This window comes from Dipodomys merriami, unplaced genomic scaffold, assembly GCF_024711535.1.
Source record: "Dipodomys merriami isolate MVZ:Mamm:240054 unplaced genomic scaffold, mDipMer1.0.p SCAF_16, whole genome shotgun sequence".
Lineage (NCBI taxonomy): Eukaryota > Metazoa > Chordata > Mammalia > Rodentia > Heteromyidae > Dipodomys > Dipodomys merriami.
Genome location: NW_027202937.1, coordinates 16,098,730 through 16,120,476, shown reverse-complemented (window position 1 = coordinate 16,120,476; position 21,747 = coordinate 16,098,730). Strand labels below are relative to the sequence as shown.

At 46.1% G+C, this 21,747-nt stretch overlaps 2 protein-coding genes across 2 annotated transcripts in view; one reads left to right on the top strand and one right to left on the bottom strand.

Annotated features, from left to right (window-relative positions):
- The window catches only part of Gpld1 (glycosylphosphatidylinositol specific phospholipase D1), a 46,469-nt gene extending 45,689 nt beyond the window's left edge, over positions 1 to 780 (bottom strand). The window contains exon 1 of the mRNA XM_070024459.1: positions 637 to 780. The gene's annotated coding sequence lies outside the window, so the exon portion shown is untranslated. The remainder of the gene's footprint in view (positions 1 to 636) is intronic.
- On the top strand, positions 507 to 20,666 carry Aldh5a1 (aldehyde dehydrogenase 5 family member A1). Its single transcript, XM_070024460.1, has 10 exons — positions 507 to 889; positions 4,113 to 4,196; positions 5,349 to 5,519; positions 6,853 to 6,969; positions 7,845 to 7,988; positions 8,704 to 8,847; positions 9,537 to 9,695; positions 13,031 to 13,200; positions 16,243 to 16,301; positions 17,074 to 20,666. Exons 1-10 carry the CDS (start codon positions 539 to 541, stop codon positions 17,277 to 17,279), a joined length of 1,605 nt encoding a protein of 534 aa, XP_069880561.1. The 5' UTR covers positions 507 to 538; the 3' UTR covers positions 17,280 to 20,666.
- The last annotated feature ends 1,081 nt before the right edge of the window (positions 20,667 to 21,747 follow it).

Sequence of the window (21,747 nt, the reverse complement as noted above, 5' to 3'; positions counted from 1 at the left end):
AATGCGGCTTAAATTCCGCTGCCCCCCCCCCCCCCCCGCGCACCGCTGCTGCCTGCCTTCCCACGGACCAGCCCCGCAGGTCTGTCCCCCGGTACAGCCTTCAGCCCGCGCCGATCGCTCGCCTCCAGCGCTTGCTTCTATGCTGGGACAGGGGACCCCGAGTTTGGGGTTTAGAGAGACGGAACACTTCCCTTAGCAGCACCCTGCAGTGGAAAGGGGGACGGGTGCCCCATCTTTGCCGTCCCCCCCCCCAGATCCGGCCAAGGTCGACGTGCAGTGCAGCGCCCCGAGCGCGGGGAGAGAGCGCCCGCGGCTCGGCCACCTTTGGCCCCGGTCCTTTGATCCTTGTCCTCCGTCCCCGCCACCTCGCGCATGCCCGCTGCCTTCACCCCTGCCCCCGCCCCCGCGCGTGCCCGCCGCCCGCACCCCTGCCTCCCTCCCCCCTCCCGCGCGTGCCCGCCGCCCGCACCCCTGCGCTCCCGCGCGCGCTCCCGCCCGCCGACTTCCTGAAGCTCCAGCTGCCGCCGCGGCCCCCGCCATGGCGACCTGCTTTCGGCTGCGGAGCTTCGGGGCCCCGCGCTTCCCGCTGGCGCCTCCGCGCCACCTCCGCCCCCGTCCCGGCTGCTCGGGGCTCACCGCGCGGGCCGCTCCGGGCCGGGCCCAGCTCCGCAGCTACGCCCGGGGCCCCGCCGGCCTCTCCGCCGAGCTGCTGCGCACCGATAGCTTCGTGGGCGGCCGCTGGCTCCCGGCCGCCGCCACCTTCCCGGTGACGGACCCGGCCAGCGGCGCCACGCTGGGCATGGTGGCCGACTGCGGGGCGGCCGAGGCCCACGCCGCCGTGCGCACGGCCTACGAGGCGTTCCACAGCTGGAGGGGGGTCTCGGCCAAGGTGAGCGCCCGCGGGGCGGGCCGCGCGGGGGACCCCGTGGAGGGAAGGGGGTGCCCCAAAGTGAATCCAGCGGGGGCAGACGCCCCGTGCCCCTCGAGGATACAAAACGCACGAGGTCACACACAAACCACGAATAACTCTGGAGCTTGGGCTTGTGGATTCAGGCGCAAACCTCAAAATGTGGACTGCCCGGTTAGGGACGAGGTTGGCAGAGCAGGAGCACTTAACACGAGCGATCAGAGTCCTGTAGTCCACGAGCCTGGACACCTGCGAGTATGGACATGACGACCAATGTGTGTACGCACCTGTATCCTAATGGCCACCTTCTAAAGTCATCTAGTCATGGACCCCACCTTGCCTTTATTGCCTCTTTAAAGGGCTTATCCCCAAAGACTTGCATTCTGAGCTACTGAGGGAGAGGAATGTAGGACTTCCAACATGTCAATTTAGGAGAGGCAGCTTTCAACCCATAGCATTAAGGTAGACCTCCCAGAGAATAAGAGACCAAAAGATTAAAAAGAAGTATGGACCCTGGCTGGTGGCTCACGCCTGTAATCCTAGTTACTCAGGAGGCTGAGATCTGAGGCTCACAGTTCAAAGCCAGCTCAAGCAGGAAAGGCACTGAGACTCTTATCTCCAATTAACCACCAGAATACCAGAAGTGGAGCTGTGGCTCAAAGTGGTAGGGCACTAGCCTTGAGCACAAGAGAGGGCTGGGAAGGTAGCTCAGTGGTAGAGTGCTTGCCTTGCATGCATGAGGCCCTGGGTTCGATTCCTCAGCACCACATAAGCAGAAAAAAAAAAGCCGGAAGTGGCGCTGTGGCTCAAGTGGTAGAGTGCTAGCCTTGAAGGGCTGAGGGACAGTGCCCAGGCCCAGAGTTCAAGCCCTACGACCAGACCAAAAAAAAAAAAAAAAAAAAAAAAAGCTCAAGAGATTACACCTAGGCCTTGAGTTCAAGCCTAACAACAACAAAAGAAGGACTTCAAGTAAGCACCAGGCTGGTCCATGGCTGTGGTGTTTTCAGAGTGGCCAGGAAACCTCTGCGGATTAGCCTCTGTGGAAGAGCTAGAGAGAGAGGGAACATAATACCTGGGCTGAGGTGTGATCTGGTCGACATTTTGAAAGGACACTCTAGTCCAGTGCTGTGGATAGACTAAAAGAGGGAAGTTGTATTAGTCTGGCTTTTGTTGATAAGGAATTTCCTGATGCAGGCTAAAAGAGGTTTATTTTGCTCACACTTTTTGAAGGTAGAAATTCAAGATCTAGAGGCCACCAGGGAGTCCACCTGTGGTGAAGGCCTTATTGGAGATGGTGTCATGGTGAAAGCAAGTCTGGGAACTTGTGATCACGTTACGACAGGAACCAAGAGCCATTCAGGGATCTAACTCCCTGTTATAACAACTTACATTGTCAAGATCTAGCTCCCGGGATCCCATGAAACCTACCTTAGTCCCTTCCAAATATACCCTAGAAAATGACCCGAGGACTGACAAGACTTGACCTTTTATTGCTGCAACACTGAAGATCAAGCTTCAAGCGCATGAACTCTTGAGGCACCAACCATGTCTAAGCTATCACTGTGATACAGGTGAAAGGTGGTGATGGCTTGAGCTAGGGTTGTGGTGATGGAAGTGTTGACTCATAGTCCCATAAGGGATATATTCTGAAGGAAGGTTATTTCTTTTTCTTTTTCTTTTTCTTCTTTTTTTTGCATGGGGCTTGAACTCTGGGCCTGGACGCTGTTCCTCAGCTCTTCAGCTCAAGGCCACTTCCCGTTTTCTGGTGCTTTATTGGAGAGAAGAGTCTCACAGAGCCCGGCACAGGTGGCTCATGCCTGTAATCCTAGCTGCTTAAGGCTGAAATCTGAGGATAGCAGTTCAAAGCCATACTGGGCAGCCTCCTGAGTAGCTAGCATTACAGGCATGAACCACCAGTGCCCGGCTTGGTTATTTCTTGATGGAGTCTTATGGGATGCAGTAGCAAAAGAGAAATTGATACTGAAGCCAGGACGTTTGGCCTGAGCAACTGGAAGGGAAGGGTGGAATAACTTCCGGCTGAGATGGGGAAGGCTGTGAGTGAAACAGCCTGGAGTGGAATTGGAGCTCAGTTTGGGACACATTGCCTCTGAGATATTAGGATGTCCATTAGAATCCCCCAAGTGAGGATGGAAAAGCAGGTGGCTGGATGTTTGAGCTGGAGTCTGGAAGTGAACACTGAGCTAGAGATGTAAGCATGGACAGTATGCACCAGTGTACTGGGCATGCATCACAGCTGTGGGGATGAGGGAAGGGAAGGGGTCAGACCTGATCCCTGGGTTCTCTAGCATCATTTCACAAGGATCAAGGCCACCACACAGTGATGTCACAGTGCAAGGGTGGTTTGGCAACTGCAGGGCTGAGACAGGAACCAGCAAGGTCCCCTGGTCATGCCTGCCACCATCCTGATGCCTGTGCCCCTTCAACATGAACACATTGTGACTTCCATTTTACAAGGAGTCTTTACAAGACTCCCTTCTTTACAAGAAGGAAGCATCCTTCTTGAAAGGAGGGAGTGTTGAACCTTGGGTCATCTACTGAGGGGAGAGTGCTGTGCTCCCTTTGGACCCCACACAGGTGGGAGCTGGCGGGGCACAAGCTAGGGGATGAATACTGTCTGGAAGCTAGTCCTGTGGTTCACCCTGCTATTGCCTCTGGGCCTGTGGTGTCTTTTCCCCAGGCCTGTTTTTCTCTCTTTTCACAAGTGCCATTCCTATTCTAATTCTACCCATTCTTGAAGGCCTTGCTCATCCAAAACTTCCACCTTTGAACCTGTCAGAGGCAGAAAAACCCACGGCTTTGGGCCATAGATTTTGACATCTTTTGTACATCTTTGCCTCACATCTTTCTTTGTGTTTGCTGACCTCTTTCCATCTTGTGAACTCATAGATGACATGGAAGGAGAGGAATTGGCCTCTGTTGACCACCTCATAAGCTAAAGTGTTAGTATCCTATGGCTGCTATAAAAAAATTTTTCACAGACTTAGCAGCCGGAAACAATATAGATTTGTTCTTGTGTGGTGTTAGCTGTCAAAAGTCCAACATGGGTTAGCAGAAATGTGCCAACTGAACCATCACAGCAAGAATGAGACTACACAGCTAGTATGCCAGGAAAGTGCAGAATATTTACTAGTCCATCATCTATTGCACATTTCATTACTTCTCTGCCTTGTTATTTCTTTTTCAGGAGAGAAGTTCATTACTTCGGAAATGGTACGATTTAATGATGCAAAATAAGGACGACCTTGCAAAAATAATCACAGCTGAGAGCGTAAGTTCAGGACCCTACCTGACTGTCCTCAGGAACAATCCTGGAGTTTTTAAAGCTTGGAAAAGCCTCTCACTTCCCATTGGTGCTGTTTTGTGTTCTAATGTGTTTGTTTTGCTGATACTGGAGTTTAAACTCAGAGTCTCAAGCTTGCTCAGTTTGTTTGCTTGGCTGACATTCTACCATTTGAGCCATGCCTTCAACCCAACTTCTTTTTTTTTTCTGGTTAAATGGAATGTTTCTGGTTAAATGGATGTTTCTACCCAGGCTGGCTTTTTTGGGGGGTCCAGTCGTGGGGCCTGAACTCTGGGCCTGGGCACTGTCCCTCAGCTCTTCAGCTCAAGGATAGCGCTCTACCACTTGAGCCACAGCGCCACTTCCAGCTTTTTTCTTTTTGCTTATGTGGTGCTGAGGAATCGAACCCAGGGCCTCAGGCATGCAAGGCAAGCGCTCTACCACTGAGCCACCTTCCCAGCCCCCCAGGCTAGCTTTTAACCTTGATCTTCCTCCAGATCTCAGCCTCCTGAATACCTAGGATTATGGGCATGAGCCACAGGTTCTTGGCTTCCATATTAGTGTTAATCTGTAGCCAAAGAATGTATAGTTCTTTATCTGATGAGCATTATTGGGCCAGACAAGTCATATTTGCTAAAACAAAATTTATGTTTGCTAGGACACAGTAGTATTCTTTATTAGGATGCAAAAAGAATAGGTTTTGTTTGGAACAATATGAATTTACTTTTTACCTGTCCAGGTCCCCCCTCCCACCCTCATGACTGTCTTGGTTTTCCACATTGTATGTATTTAAAAATACACTATTAGTTCCTCCATTGTTATAAGTGACTTTATACTACACCTATTAAGAGATGTTAGAAGTGGGGAAATGTGTAGAAGATGGACTTCCAGGTGACCTTCCCTCCCTGTGAATATACAGAGGATGTGGATGAGTCCTGTGGCTGGGAAGACCAGCCACGATTATCCCCATCACTGTTTGTAATTCTGCAGTCAGTCACTCACACCAAAGTTCGAAAATTTCCCCCCTAAACCCTGTTGATGAGAGAGTTTTTTATTTCCCGGCAGCCTTGAAGAATTGAGAGATACAGTCCTGTTTATTTATTAGAAGACAATAAGCATTCTTTGTCTGATCTGATTTAGGGAAAGCCACTGGCAGAAGCACAGGGAGAAATGGTCTATTCCGCCCTCTTCCTAGAGTGGTTTTCAGAAGAAGCTCGCCGCGTTTATGGAGACATTATTCCTACCTCCTCAAAGGACAGGCGAGCCCTGGTCCTCAAGCAGCCCCTGGGCGTGGCCTCCATCATCACACCGGTATGTGCCAGGACCGTCGTGGTCCCAGGGTTGGGAACTGGGTGGTGAGGTAAGAAATGACTTGTTCTTCCTGGTGAGCAGGTGTGCTGTTTTGTTGGCTTCCTCACCTGTCCTTGGTTTCCTGATTCCTTTTCTAGATGCAGATGCATTTCCGCTTCCTCTTGAGATAACTGTAAGTGTGTGGCAGTGAGGGGCTAATAGCCATCACTGGTGACCCATAGGAAGATGCTGAGGCTTTTCTGACCTGCCAGAATGACTTGCTTCTTCCCAGCATTGCCTAGTACCTCTCAAAAGATCTTTGAGAATTTATGAGTTGTGGGGCTTGAACTCAGAGCCTAGACTCTGTCCCTGAGCCTCTTTGTGCTCAAGGCTAGAGCTCTACCACTTGAGCCACACTGCCACTTCCGGTTTCTGAGTTGTTAATTGGAGATAAGAGTATCATGAGCACATCCAGATGCCGGTGGCTCATGCCTATAATCCTAGCTACTCGGGAGGCTGAGATCTGAGGATCTCGGTTCAAAGCCAGCCCAAGCAGGAAAGTCCGTGAGACTCATATCTCCATAAAAACCACTAGAAAACTGGAAGTAGCGCTTTGACTTAAACAGTAGAGTGCTCACCTTGAGCTGAAGAGTGCAGGGACAGCACCCAAGCCCAGAGTACAAGCCCCACAACAGACCAAAAAAAAAAAAGTATCATGGGGACTCTTCTGTCCTGGCTGTCTTTGAACCACAGTCCTCAGATCTCATCCTCCCGAGTAGCTAGAACTATGGGTGTGAACCACCGGTGCCCAGCTAAGAATTTGTTATTTTTTTTAAAAAAGACTTTAAGATAGGACTCATTTTTCTTCTGTGTTGGTAACTAGGTCTTGAATTCAGGGCCCAGGCACTGTCCCTTAGATTTTTTCACTCAAGGCTGTCATTCTGCTACTTGAGCCACAGCTCTTCTTCTAGCTTTTGGTTTATTGGGGATAACAATCTTATGGACTTTCCTGCCTGGGCTGGCTTTGAACTGCAATCCTCAGATCATAGTGTCTAAGATTATGGGTATGAGCCACCAGCACCCAGTAAGATAGGACCTATTTTTTTATTGTGCTATAGTTTGAAAAATAAATTATGCTTAGTGGAGTAATTGTAATAGAACATCCCACAAAGCATTAAAAAAAATCTTAATGTATCCTATCTTTATGAGCCTTTATCTCCTTAAGGGAGAACACCTGGGCAGGTGGAGAACAGGTCTGCTGATCAGTTGTGCAATGGAATCTGGGCACTCACCCTCCTTGCTGTGGATAATGAGGCAGTCTTCTCACATACTTCCTTTGCCCTTCCAATTCCAGTGGAATTTCCCCAGTGCCATGATCACCAGGAAGGTGGGGGCTGCCCTTGCAGCTGGCTGCACAGTAGTGGTAAAACCTGCTGAAGATACACCTTTCTCTGCCCTGGCCTTGGCCCAGGTGAGCGTGTGTGTGTCTGTGTGTGTGTGTGTGTGTGTGTGTGTGTGTGTGTGTGTCTGTGTCTGTCTGTCTGTCTGTCTGTCTCCAACCAAACAAGTCTCCGTGTGTGTGTGTGTGTGTGTGTGTGTGTGTGTGTGTCTGTCTGTCTGTCTGTCTGTCTGTCTGTCTGTCTGTCTGTCTGTCTGTCTGTCTCCAACCAAACAAGTCTCCATGTGGATTTTTTTCATGGTTTTGGGATTTGAACTCAAGAGTCTTAAATACTTGCTGGGCAAACACACCCCTAGCCCTTTTCTCTTACATTTTTTTTTTATTTTAATATATGGTACTGCTTTTCTTGCAGTTAGCCTGGATGTGATTTTTCTACTTTATACCTCCTGAATAATCGGGAATACAGGCGCACATGACCATGCCTGGCTTTTTTTCATGGAGAAAGGGTCTCTTTAACTTTCTTCCCAGGGTAGCCTCAAACAACAGTCCTCCTTCTCTTTGCCTCCTGAGTAGCTATATTTGCTTGTCTGGGCCACAAGTGAATTTTTATCAGGGACGCAAAGAAGCAGTTTTGGAGTCTATATTTGCCTGCCATGTGTATATTAGCATGTTTTAATCTGCTGGCAATTATTTAGGTCAGATGTTAGATGCTCGTTGTAGAAACAAAAAAGAAGGATTTTCGTGGTACCTGCCCACCACATTCTTAATCACCCTAAAAATGATATTTATTTATCATCTTCATTAAAAAGGCACTAAATTTTTTTGTGTAGGTGTAGTGCTTAAACTCCGAGCTTCATGCTATTTGGATGAACCATCTATTTCTTCTGTTTTCTGATGTTTTCCAGTCTACTTCTTAGTTAACACATGCTTGCTGGCTGTCTTCACAGCTCGCAAACCAGGCAGGAATCCCTCCTGGTGTCTACAATGTTGTTCCCTGCTCCCGAGCGAAGGCCAAGGAAGTTGGTGAAGCACTCTGCACTGACCCGCTAGTGTCCAAAATTTCCTTCACTGGCTCAACAGCAACAGGCAAGGTATGAGACTGAAGTCTCCAGCAAATCCAATGTCTTAATAAAGAGCATAACACTCCTCTTTTGTCTTGATCACCAGTTTCAGACAGATTCTTCAGCAGTGTTCAAAGCTCTCCTATAGTGGTGTTCGATCATCCTCTGGGGTGCTGAGGGTGTTGTCTCCTATTGCGACATGGCATGGGTTCCTAGTTGACAATCAAAGGAGTTGGGTGGCATTCATTATTTGTTTACCCAGGTTAGCCTAGGTAATTCCAAGTAGTTGGGGTTACTGTAAGAGCCACTCTATCTGGCCAGATAGCTTTTCTCATTTCTCCTTGATGGTATCTATACCATGGGCACCTTTGTACATTCTTGAGTAATTTTGTAAAACAAAGGCATAGTAGCCCTGTGTATTAGTCAGTGTTCCATTGCTGTGGCCAAGTACCTGAGAAAACTGACTTAAGGATTTGGCTCCATTGCTTTTAGGCTTGTGGTGGGTGAGGTCAGGAAGCTGTAGAGAGTGTCCAGAGATAAGATATGTTCTCCAAAGGTACACATCAGTGGCCTACTTCCTCCAGCTAGGCTTATTCAGCTCTGATCTCCTGATCCCACCACCTCTAGATGGTGCCACAGCTGGGGACCATCTTCATATGCCTTTTGAGGGTCAGAAGAGGCACTTTATATCCAAATCCAAACACCCTGGCAGTCTCCCTGCTTATAACATTCTCCCTTCCGGCAGATTCTGTTGCACCATGCAGCCAACTCTGTGAAAAGAGTCTCCATGGAGCTAGGGGGCCTTGCCCCATTCATCGTCTTTGACAGTGCCAACGTGGACCAGGCTGTCAAGGGGGCCATGGCATCTAAATTTAGAAATGCTGGACAGGTGAGTGACAGAAGGATTTTCAGAGCATAAATATGGAGAATAGATGAGTGTGTTTAATGGAGATCTCCTAAGCTCCTTCCATCCCTCTTCCTCCTCCTCCTTTCTTTTCTGCTTTTTCTTCCTCCTCCTTCCTCCCCCTTTTCTTCTCTTCATCTTCTTCCTTTCTCTTCCTCCTTCTCTTCTTACTCTACTTCTTTTTTCCTTCTCTCTTTCCTTTTCCTCCTTTTTCTTCCTCTTCTACACCTCCTCCTCCTCCTTTCTTCTGTCTCTCAACAAACATGCAGTTGGTGCCTTCTTTCTTGCTAGGGACTTTGCTAGGCATGGAGTCCAGAGATAAGTAAAGATTTTCCCAAACTGGAAATGTTCATCTTTTCTTTCTCCTACCCTTTGAAGCTGGTTACTTTCTTTTTTTTTTAACTGTATTTTTTTTGTCTAACCCAGGATGTTGTTGCACTTGCTAGGCAAGTGCTTTGCCACTGAGCTACATCTCAGTCCAAAGCTGGTTATTTCCATAGGTTTCTCTTACTGAACTTTTCTCTGTTGAACTCATATAATCAATCCTAGATATGAGCCATCTTTTCACAGTGAAGGTCTGAGATGGTAGCATGGTACCATTTCTTGGTTGGATTAGTAGCTTCTGAAAAACCTGACTTCATAAACTTTTTTGTTGTTGTTTTTTTCCTGTCTAGACTTGTGTTTGTGCAAACCGGTTCTTAGTGCAACGGGGTATTCATGACTCCTTTGTAAAGAAATTTGCTGAAGCAATGAAGACAAACCTGCGTGTAGGTAATGGATTTGAAGAGGGAACTACTCAAGGCCCATTAATTAATGAGAAAGCAGTGGAAAAGGTAAGTTTAGCTTACTATCTGTGGGTGAAAATTTTATGGTTTCAAAACCAAAAGCCTAACTAAGCAAAAAACACTTTGGTAAGTTTCTCAGCCAGGATCTTCTGGAGAACTATTTTTAAAATAATTTTATTTTTTGATTATGTAGTATCAAGGAATTGAACCCAGGGCCTCATGCATGCTAGGCAAGCACTCTACCACTAAGCCACCTTCCTAGGCCTGGAGAAATTTTTTTTTTTCTGTTTATGTGGTGCTAAGGAATCGAACCCAGGGCCTCATGCATGCAAGGCAAGCACTCTACCACTGAGCTACCTTCCCATCCCTGACTGGAGAAATATTTTAAAAAGGAATTTCTACCAAGTAGTGGGATGGGTAGCAGTGTGTGGGCATTAAACTGAGACTCTGTGAGATTTTTTTTTTCTCCCTCAGTTTTCTGCTACATTTTGATGACAAAATGTCTTTCTAGAGGTTCCTAAGGAACCTGCTGGGGAATCTAGAACCACAGATGCCACATTCAAGATTAGAGACAGCCACAAAGGGAAAGAATTTAGAAAGAATTTGTTTGTAGGAAAATGAAAAAAGGCTGGGTGTGCTAGTGGTTTATGTCTGTAATGCTAACTACTCAAGAGCCTGAAATCTGAGGATCAGTTAGAAGACAGCCAGGGCAAAAAAGTCTGTAAGATGAGTCATCACCAGTTAATCACCAAAAAAGCCATAAGTGGAGTTGCGCTCAAGTGGTAGAGTGCTAGATAGCAACAAAGCCCCAGGACCAGCACTTACACACTCTAAAGTCTCAGTCTAGATGGCAATGGGTGGTATTTCCCTCTTTGTTCTATTGTTCTTGTTTCAAAGGCCCAGGGAACTTTTTAAATAATAATGCCAAATATCCATTGTCTCTATCTAGATTAGCCTCTACTAGTAGACTAGTAGAAAGGATCTTAACAGGATATTTTTAATCAGGCAGACACAGCAGCTGGAGAGAGAAGGCCTGAAGGGCCATCTAGCATCTGGGTGAACCTGAGAAACCTGCATCCAGTACAGGCAGTGAATGCTCACATGGGGAGCATAGTCTTGACTGCTGGTCTCAGCAACCTGAGGGCCTGAGGATGAACCACAGACCGATGGCCACCCTGACAGTGGGCAGTCAGATCAGCTGAACCCAAACCGTTACCTTCCCCAAGGGAGCACTGAAGTTGACAGAGAGGTCTGGTAAATTTCTCATCCTGCCTACTCAAAAGGCTGAGATCTGAGGACTGCAGTTCAAAGCCAGCCCAGACAGAAAAATCCGTGAGACTCTCATCTTCAGTTAACCAATAAAACGCTGTAAATGGAGCTTTGGCTCAAGTGATAGAGCACCAGCCTTGAGCAAAAAAAGTTCAAGCCCCAATTTTAGCACCGAAAGAGAGAGAGAGAGAGAGAGAGAGAGAGAGAGAGAGAGAGAGAGAGAGAGAGAGAGAGAGAGAGAGAGAGAGAGAGAGAGAGAGAGGAGGAAAGAAAAGAATTAAAAAAAAACTAGCAATTGCCTGGAGATTACTCAACACAGAGAAAGTTATTAAAGTTTACGTCAGTACCATCTGCATCTTAGAGGTGACATTGGACCTTGGTACAAGCCCAGGATGCTTGCCTGTCTAGAGAAGGCCGACTGAGTTAAAACCTACATTGAGGGAGAGAATGGAAATAACAGAAACCACCCATGCTGCCTCCCTATGTCTTCCAACCCAGTCCTTGGTTCAGAAGGATCAGCAGCCTACGGCGCTGGTGCCTGTGTGAACACCATGAGCACCTAAGAGAAAGGGCAAGCCAGAACAGACAGAACAGACTTGAAAGCAGCAGACAGACCGGGCAACAGGAGGGAATTTTCTAAGAAGGTAATGATGTCTTGCAGGAGTTTTAAAAAAATATACATCCATAAAACAAGAAATCAGTTCTATGAAAGTGAAGCAAGGACAGCAAGAGTCTGTAGAACTTGAACACATAACTGACAAAGTATGCAGCAGCTAAAGGTAGAAGTTAATATTGGAGAGATCTGACCAAATTTAAAGGACAAGATAAAGAATATTGTTATTTTTTTTAAAGGAGAGTTAATCTGAGGTGAGGAAGATATTCATCTTGGTAAAAGAAGTTAGAATAAGAATATTAAAGTCAGGTATTGGTGGCTTATGTCTATAATCCTAGCTACCCAGGAGACAAAGATCCAAAGGCCTACAGGTTTTTTGTTTGTTTGTTGTTGTTTTCTTTTGTTTTGTTTTTCTGTCAGTCATGGGGCCTGAACTCTGGGCCTGGGCACCATCCCTCAGCTCTTCAGCTCAAGGCTAGCGCTCTACCACTTGAGCCACAGCACCACATCTGGTCTTTTCTGCTAATGTGATACTGAGGAATCGAACCCAGGGCTTCATGCATGCAAGACAAGCATTCTAACACGGAGACACCTTCCTAGCCCAGGCTTGCAGAACTAGACGTCATCTCTAAAATAACCAGTAAAGGGAAAGGCTGGGATATGGCTCAAGTGGTAGAGCACCAGTCTTGCAAGTTCAAGGCCCTGGGGGAAAAAGAATAAGAGATTGAGAAAATGGGGAGAAAAATTACATTCTTAGTTCTTTAATTCTTCAGATAAAAAGATTTCACTATTGACCAAGTTCAACTAATGAAAAGAAAAACATATATTTTATCAAAAACTTAACTATCAGGACATAAACAAAGATCCTATGAGCTCCCAGGTTGGGGAATGAAGTTGTCTCACAAAAGAAGCAAGCTGTGTATCTGAACCAGATTTTTCATTCACAATATCAGAAGTGCACTCAAATTGTGAAGAAAATGATTTTGAGTCAAAATTCAATGACCAGTTAAACTATCAATCAGGTGGAATAAAAAATAAAACATAGCCAGGCAAAATCAGATAAAGACACATTTTGGGGGACAGGATGCATGTCTGTTGTTGAGCAATGGGTGACTACTTGAGAATGGATCAGAACACGCGCAAATGCAGCTCAGGAAAGGGCCGACAGGGCACTCAAGACACTAGAACTTCCTAGAGTGCAGTGCAAGTGAAGCTCAGGAAAACAGCTGTGTGGGCTGCAGGCCCAGAAAAAAATCCATATGTGTTAGACCACAGTCAGTAAGGAAATCAGAGGGCAGGGACAAAAAGATGGCTACCCACCATATTCCTTCCCATTACCCATTGTCATCCCTAAGGAATCAGGGTGGCTCATTTTTAGTCCATTTAAAAAAGAGCAAGAAAGAAACCCAATTCGTCTCCTGTGGTTTAAACACGCTAACAGTGTGCCCCATTGGAAAGTGTCCTCAGCCAACCTTCCCAGGTTGTTCTTCTTATCATGCAGGTAGAGAAACACGTGAGTGACGCGGTTTCTAAAGGGGCGACCATTGTGACAGGTGGGAAGCGGCACCAGTACGGAAGAAATTTCTTTGAGCCCACGCTGCTCAGCAATGTCACCAAGGACATGCTTTGTTCTCGTGAAGAGACGTTTGGACCTCTGGCACCAGTTATCAAGTAAGATCCTGCCGCTGCAGGAAGGCAGGAGAAATAATAGAAAAGGAGACTTAAGGAGAGACAGCTGTGCTACTTGGAGGGCCCAGTGGGAAGAGAGGGGCAGTGAGGGAGGGGGGCCAGGCCACTGAAGGGTAGAGTTCAGTTTATGATTATTTTTGTTTGGTTGACTTGGTGTTTTGTGAGATAGGGTATGACTGTATATATCCCAAACAGGCCTCAAACTTACAATCCTGCCTCAGCCTCCCATGTTCTGGGATTACAAGGCATGTGCTATCCTCAGCATAGACCACAGACTTACTCCAGTTCTTTTTCTTCTTCCTTTCTGCTGAACTTATTTTTCTTTTTTTTATGCAGTAAATGTTTGTGGACATGCAGAGGAAATGAAGTGTTTGTAATCTTTTATGATCTTTTCATCGCACATTCACAAGTAAATAATAATTTGCTTAGATAAAAATTCCAGGTCCAGTAGTCTGCAAATACTATTTCTTTTTTTTTTTCTTCTTTTTTCTTTTTTTTTTTTGATCCGGTCATGGGGCTTGAACTCTGGGCCTGGGCACTGTCCCTCAGCTCTTCAGCTCAAGGCTAGCACTCTACCACTTGAGCCACAGCGCCACTTCCGGCTTTTTTTATCATTATTATTATTTCTGCTTATGTGGTGCTGAGGAATCGAACCCAGGGCCTCATGCATGCAAGACAAGTGCTCTACCACTGAGCCACCCTCCCAGCCCTGCAAATACTATTTCTTTATCTACTTATATTCTAGGTTATTGCTGAGAAATCTGTTGTCTGGTTCTTTTTTTTTTTTTTTTTGGCCGTGGGGGAGGGGGGAAGGAGGGAGAGGGTCCGGTTGTGGGGCCTGAACTCTGGGCCTGGGCGCTGTCCCTCAGCTCTTCAGTTCAAGGATAGTGCTCTACCACTTGAGCCACAGCGCCACTTCCCGCTTTTTTCTTTTTGCTTATATGGTGCTGAGGAATCGAACCCAAGGCCTCAGGCATGCAAGGCAAGCGCTCTTTTTCTCTCAGGGATTTTTAGAATTTCCCCTGGTCTTTGACATTCTTACATTTTACTATAATCATTCTGGTATAGCAGGCTGGGAGCTTGTCCAGTGTGGGATCCTTCATGTCTTTCTTTAAATACTGAATGTGTTTGTTCAGTCCTGGAAACTCCTGCTGCTTCTTTCTCTAAATATGTCCCTTCCTTCCATACATTATTTTCTACCCCATTACAAGTGACACTTCCACACCCAGTCCGCCTTAACCCCTCCATCCACCCATCTCTCTACTCATGCCAGGGGCTTCTCAAAGTTTTTCCCATCCACCTGCCACCTTATTCATTTCCATTCTCCACACACGCAACCCAGCTACCCACTTCTTTAACTCCACAACTATTTTTTTGCACCCTTGATGGTTCCAGTTGGTTCTTCCCCATAACCTACATTTCCTGTTTCATTATCCTCTCTGACCGTGCTGTGGAGATTTGTCATTTTCCCTCTCTTCATACCATTCCATTGTGCTATTGACTATTGTCCTTGCTCTTCTAGCTCTGTTGATGTCTTGTCATTTTTCTCTGGAAGCTCATCTTTCATCCCTTGAACCAACAGCAGTCTTGGCTTGTCATATATGATATAAGATTATGCTAAAAGCAAAGCTCAACTCTCCATTTGTGTTCTTTTTGGTATGTTTGGAGAAGGCAAAGGACTGAGTCTCAGGGAGGGAGAGGATCATGAGCATTAAAATCCAGCCTCAACTTCCACTTGACTTGCCCCAAGTAGCTTTCCCTCAATCCAAGGTAAGCAGTTCTGTCTCTTGCAACAGGCTGGGTAAAGAGGCTGCTGCCTCCTGCCTCTGCCCATGCTTGTTTTGTGAGGGCTCAGGCACTGGCTGGGCCCCCTGCTGCTGCATAGCATGCGTCCAGGCGTCTGGATCCCCAGGTGGAGTGAAAGGTGCCGTCCCACCCCCACAGCTTCTGTGGTCCTCCCACCCTGCCTACTATGTATACCTGCAGCCCCCAGTTCTCTCCCATGAGCTCACTCCCTCTAAGACCCAGGCACTTTATTGGCCTCCAGAACATCTGGCATTGTCAGCATCAGTGACTGATTAGTTTGTGTGTGTTCTCCTCTTCTGTCCTCTGAAGTCTCTAGCATTGGTTTCACAGGGTGCACTGGTACTGCTATGTGGCCTTCTGTTCAGGATCAGAAACCTTGTTAGCAGCCTGTATTATGCATTACTTTTATGTATTTCTTTTATGTATTATTCCTGTGGTGGGAGAATGCACCACTCGAAGAATGTTTGTCCTCTTTTAACAAAAAGCGTCCTTTGGACGCTGAGAGGATGTCAGCTGTGGAGTTAGTTGACGTGGGTGTCATTCAGGCCTTGCTCCTCCATTCTTGTGTTCTTTTGGGCAAGTTAACATCCTGCGCCAGCTCTGCCCAGCCCCCTCTGGAAGCTGTGCAGGGACAGCTGGCTCCTCCTGCTGGCAGATTTCTAAATTTCTCAACTGTGCCCCAGTTAAAATTCTAGAATGACAGAAAAACACCACTCAAATCTTGTTCCTGAAATAAAGTTATGAAGCCGGAAGGGACCACAGAGGGCTCTGTATAGTGCCTTCATGTCAGAGAGGAATGGACATCTGGCACACTGAAGCCACTCAGTGCTAGAAAGTGGTGGAGCCCCTTTTAGAACCTGATTCCTTCTGCATGGTGATTGTACCTAAAGGGTTGCCACGATTGCTGTGTATTCTTAGGAGGCACCAAGTGTTTTCTTGCAGGATGGCTGATGGCCTGGTTGGGCCCAGGCTCCCTGCATGCTGGCTTGCTTTTACCTTATTCACTTAGAACAGATGAGACCAGTGTGGCTTTGAATGCCCATTGTGAACACTGAGGCTCTCAGGGATTGCTGCTGTTTTCTTTTACTCTGTCCTTGGCTGTCCTTGCCAAACACTGCTTCTTGTCTTTATTTGGGAAACAAGTCAGGAGGAACAGAGCTAGTTTTCTATAATCATCTCTTTCCAGATTTTGCTCATGTCCTATTTTAATATTGGCAGGTTTGACACAGAGGAAGAGGCCATTGCAATTGCCAATGCAACTGACGTTGGGTTAGCAGGTAGGTGATGGTCCTCCTTCAGCAGCAGCACTTACTCATGGTCTCAAGCAATTTCTGCAGAGATTGAAGGAGAGGCTCTGGCCAAAGGTGACCAAGAAAGAAATCAGAAGCTAAATACAAAAGGGAGAGAACTAGGGCTAGGCAGTCTGGTGATGATGGTTGAAGATTATAAGATGGTAAAGCTGGTCAAAACCATACTAAAAGAAGGTTTGATACTCTACTAAGGAATTTAGCCTAATTCATAGAAAATGAGGAATCAACTAAAGGTGTGGGCAAAAATAACTACTGCAGAATGGGTTGAAGAGGAGGAGATGGGAGCCCTAGCAAGAAAAGAGCATGAGTAAAAGATGATCTCCAAGAGTCTAAGGATAAAGAAGTGGACAGGACCACCTTAGGCTTTAGTTGGGAGCAGGAAGGTTCCAGACTCTCATGACTAACTAGACAAATAGTGGCCAGTGGCATCCTTTGTTTCAGGTTTAGTGTCTTCAATCAGTCTTCCATGTGGCATGTGTTCCTTTTTGGGTTTTTGTTTGTTTTTGCCAGTCCTGGAGCGTGAACTCAAGGCCTGGTGTGCTGTTCCTCAGCTTCTTTTTACTCAAGGGTAGCACTCTACCATAGCGTCATTTCCGGCTTTTTCTGAGTAGTTCATTGAGATCAGAGTGTGACAGACGTTCCTGCCTGGGCCAGCTTTGAACCACAATGCTTAGCTCTTAGCCTCCTGAGCGGCTAGGATTCCAGGCGTTGCAATGTATTCCTTTTATCTCCATGCCAGGTTACTTTTACTCGCAAGATCCAGCCCAGATCTGGAGAGTGGCAGAGAAGCTGGAGGTCGGTATGGTGGGTGTTAACGAAGGCATGATTTCCTCAGTGGAGTGCCCTTTCGGAGGAGTAAAGCAGTCTGGCCTGGGGCGAGAGGGTTCCAAGTATGGCATCGATGAATATCTGGAAGTCAAGTATGTGTGTTACGGAAGTGTGTAGGAGCCTTCGTGTCTTGAAAACTTCACGAGGAAGCTTACCAACACATATTGGGACATGCCATCCATCGTTTAAAAAGACAAGAAACTATTAGGTTCTAGGAAGTAGGAACTTGTCATAAGCTCAGCCAGTCCTTGTCATCTTAAAGCCTGCCCCCTCCTTTCATAACTAGGGACCAATCCATGCCACACACCCATGACTGTAGAGCTAACACTGGATTTATAGAGAAGGCCTGGGACCCTAGCACAACTGTGGCTGCCTCAGAACAGGGTGCAGTGGGAGGCACACCAGCCCCCAGGCCCATCACAAAGGCCTGATCACTGCCTGGTCATTCCCTGACTGGAACTCAGGCCCAGAGCACTGGAGATGATGGGCCCTCCCTGGCTGTCTGTTGGCTCAGCACCGAAAATACATACTACATATTGGAGGTGTTGGAACAGAGACTGAGTTCATCTTCTTTGTTTTAAGGCCTTCAAAACTACACAGAATTGCCTTTCTGTGCACAATGAAGGAGCATATCTCCTTCTTTCGGGGCTGTTTTTAAAGTCAAAATCTTCACTGTCCTCAGTTCACCTGCTGAAGCCTCATTTTGTTTCCTTTAGATGAGAACAGGCTGTGGGGAAGGCTTGTGATCTCAGGAGCACCTACGCTCAGCAGCTTTGTCCCCTGGTTCATGCAATTCCATTCTCCCTGCCCACACCTAGTGTAGCAGTGTAGCACGGAGATTGCAGCTGGGCCTTCCTGGCACACTGTGAGCCTGAGAGACAGTGAGAGAAAGCACTTCCCCAAAGAGTGGAATTCAAGTAAGTACAGGGTGGAGGGATTTTTATCCTGAGCTCACCGTGCAGCTCCTACCTGAGTGCTAGCAGTAGCTCTGCCATAGCAAGGGAGGCCAGGGTCCACCTGCCCACCAGCCAGAGTCTGAGCAAGTTTTTCTGTCTAGCTGTGGTACATCCTCACTCCCAAACGCACAAACCACTTTCACCACCATAATCTCAAACTAAGGAAGAAAACTTGCCATAATTGTCTTTCTCTAAAAACTTCAACTAGGAAAATTCCAGACAAGCCTCATATCTACGTAAGAGGCCAGTGATCACACCCCTTCCCTCTCTCCCCTTTCTTCCCCTCCCCTCTGTGGCCTGAGCCACTTCCTATGGATTCTCTGGGTGGGGGAGGGAAACTCAAGGGAAGCACTACCAATTGCAGTTATTCCTGAACTCCCCCAGTCCTCAGCACCCTTACTGAGCCATTGACTATGTAGCATAGGTATCCCTGTGTACACAGGGTTGTCTCCAAACCTGCACCTACTGGCCAGAACAGCCCAGAGGAGAAGCGAAAGCAGCAATCTGCCTCCCAGACACACTGCCCAGGACCTCGGGAGAGTCACCTACACAGCATGCGGACAGTTCATTTCTACTCTGTATCTGTATCCATCTCTGAATTTTTAAGTGGTTTTCCTTGCTATTCTAATTGCTTACAATTTGTGTGTATCTTTTCTCAATTAAGAATAGAAGTGTGCCCATGTTATTTTTTAGAAAAAGAAAATCTTTGCACAGTTTTTTAGTTTTCTTGCATATTTAGCTTACTGGGTACATAAACTGAGGGCCAGAGATTCATTATAATATCAATAGCTGAACTCAATTTCATAATTTAAATAATTTAAGGCAGCTGGGATTGTGATTCAGTGGTAAGGCCTGGACTTAGCCCCAGCACCTCTGAAAAAAATTGAAAATCAAGAGTTAAAAAAGAAATAGCTTATTATTTAGTAAAATGATTCTGGGTTGTGGGAAAAAAAAGAAGCGTTTTTATTTTCATTTTATTATTTTGTTTTGTTTTGCAATGGGAACTTGCTATGTTTCTCAGGTTGGCTTTGAACTTGTGGGTTCCAGTGAGCCTCCTATCCTAGCCTCCCAAGGAGCTGGGATTATAGGCTTGTGCCATAAAACCAAGCTAAAAGTGTGTTTGAATGAGCATTGTTGTTATTGTTTTAGTAAAGTAACTATATACGATACATGAGATTAAACACACAATATACAACACACACAGATATATGTGAACGTGAAATAAAATGGGGGCAAATCATACCCCACAAGCCAAATCTGACCTGCCACCTATTTTTGTATAACACATGAGCTAAAAATATTTTTTATATTTTCATGTGGGTAGAGGAAAACTATAAAGAACAGCATTGTTTTGTGACATATAAAAGTATGTGAAATTCAGATTTCAATGTCCATAAATAAAACTGTATTGGAATACAGCCATACTCGTCCATTTATGGAATGGTCTGTGCCTGCCTGACAGAGTTGAATTGTTGTAGCAAGACAATATGGCCTGTAAAACTGAAAACATTTACTGTGTAGTTCCTTACAGAAAAACTTGGGAATTACCGGCTCATTCCTGTAGCCCTGCTACTTGTGAAATCAAGATTGGGAAGCTTATGATTTGGGAAGAATTTAGCAAGACCCCATCTCAACAAGCATGACGTGATGGGTCTCATTTTTAATCCTGACTTGCAGGAGGCACAGGTAGGAAGATCATTCCAGCTCGGGCAAAAGTGAGACCCTCGCTTAAAAAGTAACTTTTTTTTTTTGAAAGGCTCAGGGCTTGCCTACCAAGCACAAGGCTAAAAAAAAAAAAAAAAAAAAAAAAAGCACAAGGCTTTGAATCCAAACTCCAGTATAGCTCAAGGAAACAAAGAAAAAGGTTGACAGACCCTGATTAAGACCAAGTAGGTGCTGTGGACCTTCCCAGGTGTATGGGACATTATTGATGTTAGGGAACACCTCCTGGGTGCCCTGCACTTTTCTGGCCACTGCTATGGCACGTTCTCACAGGAACTTCCCAGTGACCATCACATAATACAGATTGAATTATCCAGATAACAAGGGTCTGCTGGCCTTGATAAAACACTTCTCAGTTCACTTCCTGTGGTCCTGAAGCATCATCATTTAAAGAGCTGGTCTCTTTCTATCAGTGTTTTTATTCATTTGAGGGACTTAAGATCTGATTTTAATATATGTTTGTGTCTTCTCTCCCTGGATTAAATTATTTTTTGCATGAAAATAAAGACTAGAAGCAGAATGTAAACAACCCTACTTTATCATACACTGATAAGAGGACCTTCAAATTGTGCCACAAGATTTTTCCCTGGGATCCCACTGTTCCAATTCCCCAGTGCACAGCTATGGTAAATAGCATTTTACTTGAATAATACTTTGACTGTGATTGTTTCGTGTTCTACCTTACGGGATAAAACTTGAAAATTAGTGAGAAATGTGAACACAGTTTGCTTTTTAAACATGTGCACAGAACTTGTTTTTCTAGTTTTTAACATGGTGTGTCTAGTCGGAGTTATGTATGGCATTAATAAATGGCAAATTAACAGAACTCCCTATTTCTGTGTTAAGATGTTGCTTTTCCTACCAGGTGGCCATTTGGGCTTTTACTAGACAGCATTCAACCAGTAAGGATGGGAGTAAAATAAAGTTCCTGTCAGGTGCTGGTGTCTCACGCCTATAATCCTAGCTACTCAGGAGTGTGAGATCTGAGGATCATGGTTCAAAGCCAGCCTGGGCAGGAAAATCTGTGGACTCTTATCTCCAGTTAACCACCAGAGAATCAGAAGTGGAGTTGTGGAGCTGAAAGTGGTTAGAGCAGTAGCCTTGAATAAAAGAGCTCAGGGATAGGTCAGCTCCAGGTGAGTTCAAGCTCCATGACTGACAAAATAAAGTTGTCTGAGCAGGGATCTGCTCAGCTGGCTGAGAGCACCAACAGGCTGAGAGCTAGAATGAGAAATTCTTCACACCAGCACTTGAAAGAGGCTCCATCCCATGCTTGATACTCATGTTTGCTGAACTGGCCTGGTGCAGATGGCTTATACCTGTAATCCCAGCTATTCAAGATCACAAAAATCCAAGGGTTGAGGTTCCCATCCAGCCCCAGGCAGACAAATCTGAGAGACTTATCTCCAGTTAATCAGCAAAAATCCAGAAGTGGAGGTGTGGCTCAAATGGAAGAGTACCAGAAGTGAGCAAAAAAGTGAGGCCCTGAGTTTAAGCTCCAGCACTCAAAAGAATCAATTCGTAGTTTGTTGAACTCAACTGAGAATTTCCCTGCAAACTAGGCTGCCCAAGAAAGGGATATTGTCCAGCTATCTCAAATTCCCCAATTTGTCTTCCATACACTCTTTTGAAGGTTTCTTTGGGGCTTGTTTTTACAGAAAAGCCTGAGAAAAAAAATTCTGTATCATCGATACACAGAGAAAATCACTATATCATTTTAACCCACATCGTTGTTCAATTTTTGTTGCTAATAATACTGCCATTTTTCTAAGCTATACAAATGAAGTTATATGGTTCACATTTCTGGTCCAAGGTGAAGGGGCTGCATTTGGTGAGGGCCTCCTGGCTGGCAGAGGTTCTGGTTAGCATAAAGCATCACATGGCAAGACATATAGCCTAACTGGCTT

Coding starts and splice junctions, on each gene's coding strand:
- Aldh5a1 (XM_070024460.1), top strand. CDS start 539: ATGGCGACCTGCTTTCGGCTGCGGAGCTTCGGGGCCCCGCGCTTCCCG. Junction 890..4,112: donor GGAGGGGGGTCTCGGCCAAG/GTGAGCGCCCGC, acceptor TTTCTTTTTCAG/GAGAGAAGTTCATTACTTCG. Junction 9,696..13,030: donor ATGAGAAAGCAGTGGAAAAG/GTAAGTTTAGCT, acceptor CTTATCATGCAG/GTAGAGAAACACGTGAGTGA.